General features: G+C 47.9%; 1 protein-coding gene across 1 annotated transcript in view; it reads left to right on the forward strand.

Annotated features, from left to right (window-relative positions):
• Positions 1 to 2,090: 2,090 nt before the first annotated feature.
• LOC141917641 (ras-related protein Rab-3C-like) overlaps positions 2,091 to 17,106 on the forward strand; it is a 31,550-nt gene continuing 16,534 nt past the window's right edge. Inside the window, exons 1-2 of the mRNA XM_074810995.1 lie at positions 2,091 to 2,167; positions 5,275 to 5,399. Of these exons, the coding sequence (XP_074667096.1) occupies positions 2,127 to 2,167; positions 5,275 to 5,399 (166 nt within the window). The 5' untranslated portion in view covers positions 2,091 to 2,126. The remainder of the gene's footprint in view (positions 2,168 to 5,274; positions 5,400 to 17,106) is intronic.

A 17,106-nucleotide genomic window follows, 5' to 3' on the forward strand; every position in this document is an offset into this window, starting at 1 on the left:
CCATGCTCACAGTCTGTGGGCCGAAGATGTCGATCTCAAGGATGTTACTGGGCACCAATTGCTGAAATCAGCCCTGACTCTATCAATGTTCATCTTCTTATTAAGGTGATGCCATTAGTATAATGTGTATAAACCATAGCAATGACAATATACAATAACAGGGTTACTTGACAGTTAACATCATACAATTCAATTCATTGGCTATTCTCACCTAAAATCAAATCCCCTCGAGGCACACATCGGACTTCTCCATCCTTCTACATTACCCACCAAGTGCACCCAGGTCCTTGGGCAAAAGTGATCCCACACATGGGTTTACCTTTGCCCATTGCAGGAGTAACCCAGACGGTCTTCCCCAGCATATTTTTAATGCGCACTACGGGGGCTTTATCCCCATCCACGGTATGTAGGAGGTTTGATTGAGCAGGGCCAGCTTGCTTGGCAGATCCTCTGGGATTGACTAACCAGGTGGCTTTTGCTAAATGCACGTCCCAGTGTTTGAAAGTTCACCCCCCATTGCTCTCAGTGTAGTTTTTAGCAACCCATTGTATCGCTCAATTTTCCCAGAGGCTGGTGCATGGTAGGGAATGTGATATATCCACTCAATTCCATGTTCTTTGGCCCAGGCATCTATGACATTATTTCAGAAATGTGTCCCATTATCTGACTCAATTCTTCCTGGCGTGCCATGTTGCCAGAAGACTTTCTTCTCAAGGCCTAAAATAGTGTTTGGGGCAGTTTCCATTGCTGTAGCCACCCCTGCAGGACACTTGCCACCATCCATGAGTCAGTATAGAGACAGAGCACTGGCCACCTTTCTCGCTCAGCAATATCCAAGGCCAGCTGGATGGCTTTCACCTCTGCAAACTGACTCAATTCACCTTCTCCTTCAGCACCTTCACCGACCCGTTGTGTGGGGCTCCACACAGCTACCTTCCACCTTTGATGTTTCCCCACAATGCAACAGGTTGACCCAGCGCTTGGGGATCTGGTGCTGTTGAGAACGGTCAGTGTGAGGTTAATGGTTGGATGAGATTATCACAGAATCACAGAATCATCTAGCTTGGAAAAGACCTTGAAGATCAACCAGTCCAACCATTGACCTAACATTGACAGCTCCCAATTACAGCATATCTCCAAGCGCTATGCCAACCCGACTCTTAAACACCTGCAGGGATGGGGACTCCACCAACCTCCCTGGGCAGCCCATTCCAATGCCTAATAACCCATTCTGTAAACAAATGTTTCCTAATATCCAGTCTAAACCTTCCACAGCGCAACTTGAGGCCATTACCTCTTGTGCTGTCACTTGGTTAAAGAGACTCATCCCCAGCTCTCTGCATCCTCCTTTCAGGGAGTTGTAGAGGGCGATGATGTCTCCCCTCAGCCTCCTCTTCTCCAGACTAAACAACCCCAGTTCCCTCAGCCGCTCCTCGTACGACTTGTGCTCCAGACCCTGCACCAGCTCCGTTACCCTTCTTTGGACATGCTCGAGTCATTCAATGTCATTTTTGTAGTGAGGGGCCCAAAACTGAACACAGGAATCGAGGTGCGGCCTCACCAGTGCCGATTACAGGGGCAAGATCCCTTCCCTGTCCCTGCTGGCCACGCTATTTCTGATGCAAGCCAGGATGCCATTGGCCTTCTTGGCCACCTGGGCACACTGCTGGCTCCTGTTCAGCCGGCTGGCAATCAACCCCCCCAGGTCCCTCTCTGACTGGCAGCTCTCCAGCCACTCCTCCCCAAGCCTGTAGCGCTGCTGGGGGTTGTTGTGGCCCAAGTGCAGCACCCGGCATTTGGCCTTAGTGAAACTCCTCCAGTTGGCCTCAGCCCATTGCTCCAGCCTGGCCAGGTCTCTCTGCAGAGCCTCCCTACCCTCGAGCAGATCAACACTCCCACCCAACTTGGTGTCATCTGCAAACTGACTGAGGGTGCACTCGATCCCCTCGTCTAGATCATCAATAAAGATGTTACACAGGAGTGGCCCCAACACCGAGCCCTGGGGGACACCACAACTGGATTTAACTCCGTTCACCACAACTCTTTGGGCCCGGCCATCCAGCCAGTTTTTTACCCAGCAAAGCGTGTGCCCATCCAAGCCTCGAGCAGCCAGCTTCACCAGGAGAATGCTGTGGGAAACGGTGTCAAAGGCCTTACTGAAGTCAGGGTAAACAACATCCACAGCCTTTCCCTCATCCAATAAGCAGGTCACCCTGTTGTAGAAGGAGATCAGGTTTGTCAGGCAGGACCTGCCTTTCATAAACCCATGCTGACTGGGCCTGATCCCCTGGTTGTCCATTATATGGCTTTTAATGGCACCCGAGATGACCTGCTCCATGACCTTCCCTGGCACCGAGGTCAGACTGACAGCTCTATAGTTTCCTGGATCGTCCTTCCTGCCTTTCTTGTAGATGGGTGTCACATTTGCCACCCTCCAGTCCAATGGGACCTCCCCAGTCAGCCATGACTTCAGGTAAATCATGGAAAGCGGCTTGGCGAGCACATCTGCCAACTCCCTCAGCACCCTTGGGTGTAACCCATCCGGTCCCGCAGACTTGTGTGCAGCCAAGTGGTGTAGCAGGTCTCTGACCACCTCCTCTTCAACTGTGCTGACCTCAGTCTGCTTCCCCTCCCCATCTCCCAGCTCACGAGTCTGGGTGTCCAGGGAACAGCCACTTCCACTGCTAAAGACTGAGGCAAAGTAGGCGTTGAGCACCTCAGCCTTTTCCTCATCCTTAGTTACCATGTTTCCCTCTGCATCCAGTAAAGGAGGGAGATTTTCCCTAATCCTCCTTTTGTTGTTAATGAATTTATGGAAACGGTTTTTATTATCCTTAACAGCTGTAGCCAAGTTGAGCTCTAGCTGCGCTTTGGCTCTCCTAGTGCTCTCCCTGCATAGCTTCACTACGTCTTTATAGTCTTCATGAGAGGCCTGGCCCCTCTTCCAAAGGCGATAGATTCTCCTTTTGTTCTTGAGATGCAGCCAAAGGTCCCTGTTTAGCCAGGCCGGTCTCCTTCCCCGCCTGCTTGTTTTCCGGCACACGGGAACAGCCCGCTCCTGTGCCTTTAAGACTTCGCTCTTGAAGTATGTCCAGCCTTCCTGGACTCCCATTTCCTTCAGGGCAGCCTCCCAAGGGATTTGGTTAACCAGTCTCTTGAACAGGTCAAAGTTAGCCCTGCGGAAGTCTAAGGTGGCAGTTTTACTAACTCCTCTCTTTGTTTCTCCAAGGATCGAAAACCCAATCATCTCATGATCACTGCACCCCAGACGGCCTCCGACCTTTACCTCCCCCACAAGCTCTTCCCTGTTCACAAGAAGGTCCAGGAGGGCACCTTCCCTGGTCGGCTCACTCACCAGCTGTGTGAGGAAGTTATCCTCCACACATTCCAGGAACCTCCTGGACTGTTCCCTCTCTGCTGTGCTGTGATCCCAGCAGATACCCGGGAGGTTAAAGTCCCCCACAAGAACAACGGCAAGTGACCGCGAGATTTCTCCCAACTGTTTGTAGAAAGCTTCATCCCCCTCACTGCTTTGGTTGGGAGGTCTATAGCAGACTCCCACAGCAAGATCTGCTTTATTGGCCCTTAACCTAATCCAAACACTCTCAACCCCGTTATCACTGTACTTGATTTCTGAGCTCTCACAGCATTCTCTTACATACAGGGCCACTCCGCCACCTCTCCTTCCCTGTCTGTCCCTCCTGAAGAGCTTGTAGCCATCGATTGCAGCACTCCAGTCGTGTGAGGCGTCCCACCACATTTCTGTTATAGCTATGATGTCATAGTTCTCGTGCTGCATGATGGCCTCAAGCTCCCCCTGTTTGTTGCTCATACTGCGGGCATTGGTATAGATGCACTTGAGATGAGCTCATGAGTCCAACACCCTTTTGTGAGTGTGGGCCCCATTCCCTACCAGACCCTTCTCAGGTGCTTCCATGATTTCTAAACATCTTTCCCTTCTCTCAAATGAAATGGCAGAGGGAGAGCCCTCAGCAGTCCACCATCCTTCAAGCCTTGTCATGCTTCCCTTGAGCTTGTTCCTAACAGGCCCAGTTATCTCCCTCTCCCCCCTCATATCTAGTTTAAAGTTCTGTCAATAAGTCCTGCTAACTCCTGCCCCAGAATCCTTTTTCCCCTCTGGGACAGCTGCATCCCACCTGTCTCATTTGTCACCAGCAGACCAGGTGCCTTAGAAACCTCGCCATGGTCAAAGAACCCAAAATTGCAACGGTGGCACCAGTCTCTGAGCCACGTGTTAATCAGATATGTTTTCCACCCTCTATCAGTGGTTTTTCCTTCCACTTGAGAGATTGATGAAAACACCACCTGAGCTCCCGAGCCTTCAATTAGCCACCCCAGTGCCTTGAAGTCCTTTTTGAGTGACTTAAGACTTCTCTCTACCACCTCATCATTATCTGCCTGGATAACCAACAAGGCATAGTAATCAGAGGACCGCACCAGAGCAGTGACCTTCCTTTTAATATCTCTAACCTGAGCCCCAGGGAGGCAGCAGACCTCTCTATGGTATGGGTCTGGTCGACATATGGGCCCCTCTGTACCCCTCAGAACAGAGTCACCCACTACAATTACCCTCCTTTCCTTCTTACTTTCACCACAAGCACTCAAGTTCCCATGGTGTTTCAAGGCCTCGGATACTCTAATTCAGCTGTAGTCAAGGTTAGGGCTTGTATAATTTAAATGGAAGGTAAATTAAAGTTCAATCTCAGCCCCTGTCAATGGCTTAATGTACAATGTAAATGTCATCCTGGTAGATCAAAGAGCTATAGTAGAATGTGCTGGAGAGAAACAACAGAAGGAAGAGAGAATGACTTTGAAGTTTTGCTGATAAATTTAGATCCTAATTTTAAAAGGTGAAAGATAAGAAATGAATGAGCTGTTGATCTTGTTTCAAAGCTCTGGGTTTAGATCAGGTTTGCATTAAAATGCAAAAATGCTTTTTTTAATTTTGTGGGAGAAAGCGTCACTGATTGTTTCTAAAAATATAGGAAAAATGTTGATAGCAGAAGAAAATGCTAAAAGACTGTCTTGTTTTAACAAGCAAAAGTAAACCCTGTATTGATATTATTCCTGTAATAATAATTCCTGACAGATAATCCTTAGTTTATTTGAAATCCAGAATTAAACAGAATCATGTTACCCTAGATGTCAAAATCAGTATTGTCTTTTTTGCCTTGTTACAATTCTGTTTGAAATTAATTTAAGGGGAATTTGCTTTGTTTTGACTTCTCCCTCTCTCTCTGTCTCTCTTTTAAGGTCAACTCAAATCAAAACATATTCTTGGGATAATGCCCAGGTTATTTTGGTCGGTAACAAATGTGACATGGAGGATGAACGGGTAATCTTCACTGAGAGAGGCGAACATTTAGCTGAGCAACTTGGTAAGAAAAGAAATTACAAAAGCTTTATGATTGCTTATGAGAATGCACAAAGTAATGTCATTAATTGCTATAGTACTTGAAATGTTCATGATACGCTCACTGTAAAGAAATAGTCATACACCACCTCCCTTTTGTTTCTGTAGGCTGAGGTCTGAACTGTCCTTGTTGATATCACTAAAACTGTAACATCATTAGAATGGACATGTGTCCAGAGATGACCTTATGCAGAGCTGTGACATGTCTGTCACCTAAAAGTGTCCACAAGTCCAGCACTGGCTCAGAGGCTGGCTTAGACTAAAGACATATCTGATAAAACATTCCTTATGCTGCACCTTAGATAGGAAGTACATTATGGCCTTTGTGATAAGCAGCAAGATTAAGCATGCGTATGTATATATACAGTATGTTTTAGTAATAGCCGTAGGCAGATACATCCTAGCCAGGGAAAAATTAAAAAAAAAAAAAAAAACAACAGCAAAAAAAACCTAGGAGGAGAGGAGAGGAGAGATTGAAGAAGCAGTTTACTCAAAATGTGAACTAGACCGTTATGTAAGTTCAGAACATTTGGGTTGTGATTTCCAATACCAATAATCCAAAACAGAAAGACACCAATATCCAACTCCCACTTGCACCTACTGCACGTTTACACAGGTGTAAATAAGATGAACCTCTGTTTCATAAAGTCTCCCTCTAGGATGCAAATGTTGTCCACACAGAAAATTATGGACCTGTGAAAATCTCTGTTCTTTCTGTTTCTATCCAGCAGTGATATCCTTTCATACCATGAAATGTTTTTGAGGTGACACTGGCCAAACTGTAATGGAAAAGCTCCAGAGCATCATAATAATACTACCTGGCCTGTTTTTTTCTCCAAATTTGCTAATATCTGGAGAGCATGTTCAGCAGGTGTGCACATCAAACCCTGGCATCATTAGAGGTCAATTTCTGTGCTGTACTGGGCATGGGAGCTTTGAGAAACTTCTCACAGGGGGCCACCGCTGTAGCCCCCTCCCCTGCTACCAAAAACCCCCACCACTCACTCAAACCAGAACAATTTCATATAAAATCTTACCATCCACAATATCCTTTAAATATACACAGTTTATCTGAGTTATGTGCTTCTGCTTTGAACTGGCCACTTGCTAGTTTTATTTGATGTTTCTTAACTGTTCTATTCTGAGAAGCAGTGAACAATTGTTTCCTCTTACCTGCTCTGTACCACTGTTGGGTTTAGAGACCTCTATCATACCCCTCCTTTTTCTCCAGGATGAAATTCCCAGAATATTTCATCATTCCAGATGCAAAGACCATTTCACACCTTATCCATTCCTTGTCACCCTATTCAGTACTTTTTGTAAGTGGTACATCTTTTTTTGAGAAATTAGTTCATGGTTGTTCATCATATTAGCATCATTAAAAGAGTAGTGTTAGAATGAGATGAAAACATACAGGATCAAATAAATTCAGTTGAGTCATGTAACTTTACCTCACAGAGATATCATACCAAGAAAATATAGAAATGTGACAAAGCCAGTAGAGACAACAAATTAACATAATGGTAATTGATGTGGGGATCACAGCAATCACATTTAAACAGGTTTATTCACTAATCACTAAAAAAAAAGGGTGTCAATCATAATGCTTATGCTATTTTGTCTCTTCATGAATGTTTACTCTGAGCACTACATGCATTGGCTATCAAGTGAAACCCCAATATAGTCAGCACTTTAAAACATTTTAGTAAAAAAGGCTTGGAACTTCTTGCAAGCAAATGCATGCATACTTGCCAGCTGCATTACTCACACAGCTTTTCAAACATATTCATCTCATGCATCTCAGCTGGGTTCAAAGCTTCATACATTCGTAAAAGTTTGGTGTCGCTTGTCAGAATAGAAATAAAAAGAATGACTCACAGATGGCATGAATTTCTTGGTTCCTTTTATTTGTGGTCTGAATGATATATTGTGATCTACATTCTGGCAAAGGCTTAGCAGGCAGAGGTGTGCGCAGAGCTTTGAACAGACACTGAGTAACTGCACACACAAATGGATGGTTGCATATGTAGTTTGACATATACTTTCCCAATTTATTTATGCCATTTGTCTGCAAATATGCCTGCAAATTAGGTACATAATTTTATATGTTTTCTTGCCTTTGGTTGTTCATGTACAACTCCTATTTGCTATGTGTATGCTACAAATCATTTAAACACTAATTAGTTTTTAATTCCAAATTCTGTCATTAGAGGGTATATTATATCTTTAAGACCAGGGCCCCCTAAGGTTGCTGCAGAAGTACAATCCTGTCATATGTTCAAACTATGCCTGTTCTCATGCTGCACCAGGTACTAGGGGGATACTGCAAGATGTGCCCCAAATGTCTGTCCATCTTTGCTGTAAGGCCCTATTTGTCCTATCCCACCTTTTTGGCTTGGGTTCATTAAGGCTCTAGAAAATTGAGCTGTTGTATCATAGAAACATTGGTTGGAAGGGACTGTGGTGGTTTAGGCCCTGCCGGGACCCGAGACCACATTGCTGCTGCCCCTCCCCCACTCTCCAACCGGATGGGGCAGGGAGCTAAATACAACCGCCGGGGTTGAGATAAGGAGAGTTTTAATACAACAGTGTAACAGCAACAAACCGAACAACAACAATAACAATAACAGTAATAACAATAAACAGAACAAGAGCCATACCGCACGGATACAGCAGTGAGGGGACCGAACCGCACAAAAGCCGTTCCTGCTCTTCCTGCACTTGGGCACCCAGATGCAACGTCAGCATGGTATTGAATAACCCGGCTAGAGCTCCCTCCCCACTGCTGGGGAAACTTAACCCTATCCTAGCTGAACCAGGACATAATCCACCCCTTTATTCTATACCATCTGCGTCACATCCAGCTGCCATTTAGCAATTAACAATAGCAAAAAAAAAAAATATTAACAAAAGCACAGTATAACTCACGGTGTGTTTTCACCCACAATCAAGACCCCTTGTGGCACGCATCGGACCTCTCCATCCTTCTGCATCACCCACCAGGTGCACCCAGGTCCTTGAGCAAAAACAATCCCGTGGATGGGTTTGCCTTTGCCCGGCGCAGGACTAACCCAGACCATTTTTCCCAGCAGGTCCCTCATGTGCACCACAGGGACTTTATCCCCGTCCACAACACGTGGGAGTTTTGACTGAGCCGGGCCAGCTCGATTGGCAGATCCTCTTGTGTTCACTAACCAAGTGGCCTCTGTCAGATGTGTGTCCCAGCGTTTGAAGGTTCCACCCCCCATTGCTCTCAAGGTAGTTTTTAACAGTCCATTGTAGCGCTCGATCTTCCCGGAGGCTGGTGCGTGGTAGGGGATGTGGTAGACCCACTCGATGCCGTGTTCTTCTGCCCAGGCATCTATGAGGTTATTTCGGAAGTGAGTCCCGTTGTCCGACTCAATCCTCTCTGGGGTGTCGTGTCGCCACAGGACTCGCTCTTCAAGGCCCAGGATGGTGTTCCGGGCGGTGGCGTGGGACACTGGATAAGTTTCGAGCCACCCAGTGGTTGCTTCCACCATTGTGAGCACGTGGCGCTTGCCTCGGCGGGTCTGTGGCAGTGTGATGTAGTCGATCTGCCAGGCCTCTCCATATTTATATTTCATCCATCGATCTTCATTCCGCTGGGGCTTCACCCGTTTGGCTTGTTTGATTGCAGCACACGTCTCACATCCGTGGATGATCTCTGCGATGGTGTCAATGGTGAGGTCCACCCCTCGATCTCGAGCCCACCTGTATGTTGCATCTCTGCCTTGGTGGCCCGAGGTCTCATGGGCCCACCGGGCTATGAACAGTTCACCTTTACGCTGCCAGTCCAAGTCCACCTGAGCCACCTCGATCTTAGCAGCTTGGTCCGCCTGCTGGGTATGTTGATGTTCATCAGTGGCCCGACTCTTGGGTATATGGGCGTCCACATGGCGCACCTTCACAACGAGGTTCTCCACCCGGGCTGCAATGTCCTGCCATACTTCAGCGGCCCAGATGGGTCTGCCCTTGCGTTGCCAGTTGTTCTGTTTCCATTGCTGCAACCACATCCACAGGGCACTTGCCACCACCCACGAGTCAGTGTAGATATAGAGCCTCGGCCACTTTTCTCGCTCAGCAAACTCCAAAGCCAATTGGATGGCTTTCACCTCTGCGAACTGGCTCGATTCACCTTGTCCCTCAACAGTTTCAGTGGTTTCTCGTGTGGGATTCCACACTGCAGCCTTCCATCGTCGATGTTTTCCCACAATGCGACAAGACCCATCAGTGAACAGGGCATATCGCTTCTCCTCCTCTGGCAGCTCGTTATATGGTGGGGCCTCCTCAGCACGTTTCACCTCCTGTTCTGGTGACATCCCAGCATCTTTGCTCTGTGGCCAGTTCATGATCATTTCCACTAATCCTGGGGGGTCGCAGTTCCCTATTCGAGCCCGTTGTGTTATCAACACAACCCATTTACTCCACGTGGCATCTGTTGCATGATGTGTGGAGGGAGCCTTTCCTTTGAACATCCATCCCAGCACCAGCAGTCGAGGTGCCAGGAGGAGCTGTGTCTCAGTGCCGACCACTTCTGAGGCAGCTCGAATTCCTTCGTACGCTGCCAGTATCTCCTTCTCAGTCAGGGTATAGTTAGCTTCAGAGCCTTTGTATCCCCGGCTCCAAAAGCCTAGAGGTCGGCCTCGGGATTCCCTATCTGCTCTCTGCCAAAGGCTCCAGGAGGGGCCATTCTCCCCGGCTGCGGTGTAGAGCACGTTCTTAATCTCCTGCCCTGTCCGGACTGGCCCGAGAGCCACTGCCTGGGTAATCTCCTGCTTAATTTGTTCAAAGGCTTGTTGTTGCTCTGGGCCCCATTTAAAATCGTTCTTCTTGCGGGTTACGTGGTAGAGAGGGCTCACAATCAGGCTGTAGTTTGGGATGTGCATCCTCCAGAACCCCACAGCGCCCAGGAAAGACTGAGTCTCCTTTTTGGTGGTTGGTGGGGCCATGGCTGTTATCTTGTTTATCACCTCCATTGGGATGTGGCGACGCCCATCTTGCCATTTTATTCCTAGGAACTGAATCTCCCTTCCAGGCCCCTTAACTTTCTGTCGCTTGATGGCAAAACCAGCCTTCAGAAGGATTTCAATTACCTTCTTTCCTTTCTCAAAGACTTCCTCAGCTGTGTCCCCCCATACAATGATATCATCAATGAACTGCAGGTGTTCTGGAGCCCCACCTTTCTCCAGTGCAGTATGGACCAGTCTATGGCAAATGGTGGAGCTGTGTTTCCACCCCTGGGGCAATCGATTCCAGGTGTACTGGATACCCCTCCAAGGGAACGCAAACTGTGGCCTGAACTCTGGTGCTATTGGGATGGAGAAGAACGCGTTAGCGATGTCAATCGTGGCGTACCACTTGGCTGCCTTCGACTCCAGCTCATACTGGAGCTCTAGCATGTCCGGCACTGCAGCACTCATCGCTGGCGTAACTTCATTCAGGCCACGGTAGTCCACGGTCAGTCTCCATTCGCCATTAGGTTTTCTCACTGGCCATATAGGGCTGTTGAAAGGTGAGTGAGTCTTGCTGATCACCTTCTGGCTTTCTAGTCGACGGATCAGCTGATGGATGGGGACCAGGGAATCTCGGTTAGTGCGGTACTGCCGCCGGTGCACCGTCTTGGTGGCAATTGGCACTCGCTGCTCTTCAACCTTAAGCGACCCCACCACCGAGGGGTCCTCTGAGAGGCCGGGTAAGGTGGACAATTGCTCAACCTCCTCCAGGGCAGCTATACCAAAGGCCCACCGGTACCCTTTTGGGTCTTTAAAGTACCCTCTCCTGAGGTAGTCTATACCTAGGATGCACGGGGCATCTGGGCCAGTCACAATGGGGTGCTTATGCCAGTCCTTCCCAGTTAAGCTTACTTCAGCCTCTAATAGGGTCAGCTGTTGGGACCCCCCTGTCACTCCGCAGATGCAGACGGGTTCAACCCCACTGTGGCTTGATGGCATCATGGTGCACTGTGCGCCAGTGTCTACCAAGGCCTTATATTCTTGTGGGTCTGATGTGCCAGGCCATCGGATCCACACCTTCCAGTAAATTCGATTATCCCTTTCCTCCACCTGGCTGGAGGCAGGGCCCCTCTAATCCTGCTCACCATCACTCACTTGATCTAAGAGTGACTCCTGCAAGAATGACTTCCTGGTCCCCTCAAGAGGGTCAAGCATACTGTTGGCCATTCTATTCTGTCTGGGGGATTTCTGACTAGACACTGGAGCTGCATCTCTCTTGGAAGACTCCCCTTTCATGGTGGTCTTCCCTTTCTGTTGCTGTACTCGTGCAGCTGGGGCGGGAGTGGGCTGTCCATGCCACCTCCTCATGTTTTCCCCATGCTGGCAGAGGAAGAACCACAGGGTGCCCCGTGGTGTGTACCTTCCACTGCCCTTCTCTTGGGTGGGGAAACGCCTGCTTCTAATGGCTGAGACATTGGCCCGTGCAGGTGGAACATAGGACATGTCCTCTTCCACTTTCTGGAGCCTCTGAGACAGTTCCTCTACAGCTGAAACCAAAGCATGTTGGGAGGAAGGGAGACTTCCCTCATATTGTTGGAGTTGGATAATCACTTCATCTACTGTCTGAGTCTGGGTGTCTCGCCACCAGGACGCTACTGCTAATGCTTTGGAATGTCCCTCTGGTGCACTTTGCAGGAACTTCCCCCACATCAGCTGTGTGCAAGGGACCTGATCTGGATCCAATGGTGACTGCTCATCATTCAGATCACCATAGATCATGTCAAACACAGCCATTTCCCTGAGGTTTTGGATGCCTTTCTCCATGTCGGTCCACTTGCCTAACCGACATAGAGCATCATCCTTGTAGGGGTACCTCTCCCTCACAGTGAGCAGGAGTCACCTCCAAAGGCTGAGGGTTTGAGCCTGTTTCCCTATTGCCTTGTCAATACCAGCCTGCCTGGACAAAGATCCCACCTGCTTGGCCTCTCTCCCCTCCAATTCCAAACCAGCAGCTCCACTATCCCAGCACCGGAGCAACCAGGTGAAAATCTGCTTGCCTGGAAGGAGGCTGAAATCCTTCCGCATATCTCGCAACTCACTCAGGGATAGAGATCGGGTGATCACCTCTGGCTCTTCCTCCTGTTTTCATGCTGGGTCTGGCTCATCTCCATCCCTTACTATGCGAGCTGACTTTTTGGTATATTTGGTTTTCCATATCGGGGCAACTGATATTGGTACTGCTTGTCCCTCTGGCCCAGCTGCTGTGCTGATGGAGGCGACCGGTACTGGCACTGCCTGTCCCCCTGGCCTAGCTGCTGTACCAGCAGGTTCACTTTCAGACCCTGCAGCTCTTTCGCCCCCTTGAGGGCAGTGATCAGTGTTAAGGGCGATGCGGTAAGCATGGGCAAGCCCCCAGCACATCGCAACGACTTGTGTCTCCCGGGGTTTGTCAGATTGGCAGCACACCTTTTCCAAACACTCCACCAGTTTATCAGGACTCTGCACTTGTTCGGGAGTGAGATTCCAAAGCATTGGGGGTGACCACTGACTCAGGCACTTGCCCATCTTCTCCCACACACCTTGCCATTTATAGCTATCTGCCCCCGGGGCAGGTTTCCGGGTGGTGCTATTGTTGGAGAAGTACCGCATGGCCCAAAACAAGATCTGGCAGACATTCAGAAAGCATTGTGCCGCAAACACACTGGCCTGGGTGCTCCAGGGATAGCTGAAACTCTCAAAAACCGAGAGAATCTCTTCCCCTGGCTCACCCATAGAGGGGGTGAGACCCCAAACAAAAGCCCAGGCAGCAAACAGGTACCGGTTCACCCCCACAAGCAGCGATACAAGCACATTATAAGCAGACAGTAACCAGTAGAGCAAAATAAAACCCTTGACACATTTTCCACCGAGAACAAAGACCAGCACTGGGAACACACAGGGGATATAAGGATTAATCCAGCCCCACCACACAAGCAAGTTGGTCAGCATTGCAAATGTTCCTTATCAAACAATACAAATAAAAACAGAAAAATTGCACCTAACAGATTGCTCTAACACACTCTGGTCAGGGTTTGTCTCTTTTTTTTGTCCTTATCTCAACCCTCTCGTGCCCCACGTTGGGTGTCAAAAAGTTGTGCCGCTGCCCCTTCCCCCACCCTCTGACCAGACGGGGCAGGGAGCAAAATACAAACCCCAGGGTTGAGATAAGGAGAGTTTTAATACAACAGTGTAACAGCAACAAACCGAACAACAACAATAACAATAAACAGAACAAGAGATATACTGCACAGATACAGCAGTGAGGGGACTGAACCGCACAAAAGCCGTTCCTGCTCTTCCTGCACTTGGGCGCCTGGAGGTGACGTCCGCATGGTATTGAATAACCCGGCTAGAGCTTCCCCCCACTGCTGGGGAAACTTAACCCTATCCTGGCTAAACCAGGACAGGACGTCTGGTGATCATCTAGTGTGATGTCCCACTGAAATCCACCTCTGACTCTATGTTCTGTGTCCTGGTTTTGGCTGGGATAGAGTTAAATTTTCTTGAGCTGGGAGGGGGCACAGCTGGAGTGCCAGACCTGGATTGGCCATTGGAGTATTCCATAATATGTGATGTTATGCTCAGTCTATAAAGGAGGCAGGTGCTCTCTCGTTTCCAGTCTGTGACGGTGGGATCTTCGTTCTTTTGGGATCACTGGCCGGGAGCAGGCTGGGTATCGGTTGGTGGGTGGTGAGCAATCGCATTGTGCATTACCTGTTTGTACTTTCCATTATTGTTTTTGTTTTGTTTTATTACAATCACTAAACTGTTTTTTACCTCAACCTACAAGTTTTCTTTTGTCCTTCCAGTCTCCTCTCCCATTCCCCGGGCAGAGGGAGGGTGAGCGAGCAGCTGTGTGGTGTTTGGCTGCCAGTCAAGTTCAAACCATGACATTCTGTCAAGCAGTTTTCAGGGCAGAGCCCTCCCCATCAGATTTTCTGTGCTTACTCTCTGCCACCCAGGGTCACCCATGGCTGGCAGCACCCAGAACTTCTGAGCATGTCTTAAGGTGTGCTCACATGCTTTGCAAATGTATCCTAGCACACTGTTTCTCTAAGAGGCCACCAACCAATGTCAGAAAACAAAACAAAGTGAGCCCTTTCTGGGTGAGCTCTCACATACCCTTCTACAAGGGCAGACAGAAGCCAGACCTCATGCTGAATTCAGGGCACCTGCAAAAGGCTATGGATGCTACGTGCCCCAGTGTCAGCAGTGCCCAGGGCTTCAGTGTGTCTCCACAGCTTGTCACTCACAGAGGTGGTCATTTTATCCCTCAGATTTTAACACATACCTTATTTTTCATATTTTGGGTCTTTTTTCCCCCCTCTCCATCCTCTCTCACTTCTTTTGTGCCATTTCTTCCTTAAAGTCTTTATTTTCAGCTTTTTCTTTCTTTTCTTCTCTTGATTCCCAGTGCTTTGAAAATATGTTCCACCAAAAATTAGAAGAAAATTTCTCACTTTAAACCAAAATCAGCCTGCCTTGCCTATTTTGTTTTCATTTTGTTCTTGGCTCAGGCATGTATATACATAATGGTCATGCTGGGGAGATGCCAGAGACCCAATTCAGGAGTGATCAGATTTCTTCAAATCAAACCCATTTAGCACCCCAGCAAGCCTGAAAGCAGAGCATTTCTCAGTGCAATGTGCTTATACAGGGTGTAATTTAGCACCCAGCACTTCTGTGTGATCTGACCAAGCCTGCAAGACCAGGTCTGCTCCTGAGATGGGGCAGGAACATGACTGGTTTCTGAATCCTGCCAGGAAATAGGCACGAGAGCAGCTCTGCAGCATCAAGACTGGGGTGAACCTTCACATGCCTTGGGGTATGAGCTCTGTGGGTATTAGGCATCTGTGTGCATTAGTCATCTGTGAGTTTAGGCAGCAACTGAAGAGGCATTTTTAGGGCTGTAGTTTTGGCATCTAAATTAGGAATCAAGTCGGACTTGGCACCTCAGCACACAGCTTGCTAGAACAGCAAGTTCTGTTTTGCCTCTGTGGCTGGCTAGAGACCATGGTGCAGAAGGCAGGGTCACCAGCACCTTCAGGAGCATGGACTTATGTCTGCATCTAACTTTGCATTAAAAAATTAAAATAATTGGGTTGTGCAGGAACATGCCTGTTCATAGTTCCACCCTTCACCATTTTTTAGTTCTTTTTAAAGAGCAAAGGTTAGTGCCAGAGGAAGGAGACAGACTAATGACACTGACAAACACCAGTCTTCTGTTTAGTTTGAACACACACAGGGTATTGGCAGACCAATTAAAGGCTGCTGTCCCCAGGATGGTTTTTTTTACAGGGGGGGAAATACCAGCCTGCCATTGTTTTCACGCACTTGGAGCTCCGTTACAGGAAAGTTACTTAATGACAATGAGAAGCAAGAGTAGTTTTCGCTCACTAAATGTCTCATGTAAACAAACAAACAAAAATTTATTTGCCAGGAATCTTATTTATTCCCCAAATGCCCTCTTTCAATAAGATATCTGGAATCCACAAACAAAATCAGTACAACTGGAACTTATATGGAAACCTGTTCTGAAAGACTGGAAAAGAAGGTATTTGCTGGTGCATTACCAGTAACTGCCTCTCATGTCTGTTTCTTCTGTCACAGCTGAGAGTCTCCCTTTAGCTTTTTTTTTTTTTATTTTTAATTTGACCACCCTAAAGGATGGATAACTATCTTACCTTTCTGTTAACAATGTTTACATTACCTCTATCCGTAATAGTGATAAAGTACTGCTCTTTGCTGAAATAATAATAGCAAAGTCCTATTTTGGGGCTTAATGTTGTTTTAATACTTTTCTTAAACTAGTCTAGTCCTTGGGCTTGTTTGGACAGCACAGGTCCCATCCAGCTGCTCTACAAAGCACAGCACAGTGTAACCAGATCTGCTACCATAGCTGCAGTTACAGGATATATTTTCATAGTGGTTTAGCCCCAGTAGGCAGCTAAGCATCACACAGCTGCTCACTCACTTCCCCCCAGTGGGACTGGAGAGATTTGGAAAGGTAAAAGTGAGAAAACTCGTGGGTTGAGATAAATACAGTTTAATAGGTAAAGCAAAAAGAGGAATTCAGTCACTCCTTCCCATCAGCAGGCAGGTGTTCAGCCATCTCCAGGAAAGCAGGGCTCCATCATATCTAACAGTTACTTGGGAAGACCAATGCTATAGCTTAAACATCCCCCCCTTCCTTCTTCTTCCCCCAGCTTTCTATGCTGAGCATGTTGTCATATGGTGTGGAATATCCCTTTGGTCAGTTGGGCTCCGCTGTCCCAGCTGTGTCCCCTCCCAACTTCTTGTGCACCCCCAGCCCCTCGCTGGTGGGGTGGGGTGGGGTGAGGGGCAGAAAACCCCTTGACTCTGTGTAAGCACTGCTCAGCAATAATGAAAATATTCCTGTGTTATCAACACTGTTTCCAGCACAAATCCAAACCATAGCCCCATACTAGCTACTATGGAGAAGATTAACTCTTTTCCAGGCAAAACCAGTACAGCTTTGAAGAACAACAATGGTCACCAGCTACTTTCAGCCCAGTTTTTTAGGAAAGATGACCTTTGCAATCCTGCTATGTGTGCCTGTCTCTCTCTTTAAGAGAGGGGTAGAGATCTCAAAGATATTAACAGTTCTGAGGAAGTGGACAACTGAGCAGAGGAGAAAGG

Source organism: Strix aluco, chromosome W (genome assembly GCF_031877795.1).
Source record: "Strix aluco isolate bStrAlu1 chromosome W, bStrAlu1.hap1, whole genome shotgun sequence".
Lineage (NCBI taxonomy): Eukaryota > Metazoa > Chordata > Aves > Strigiformes > Strigidae > Strix > Strix aluco.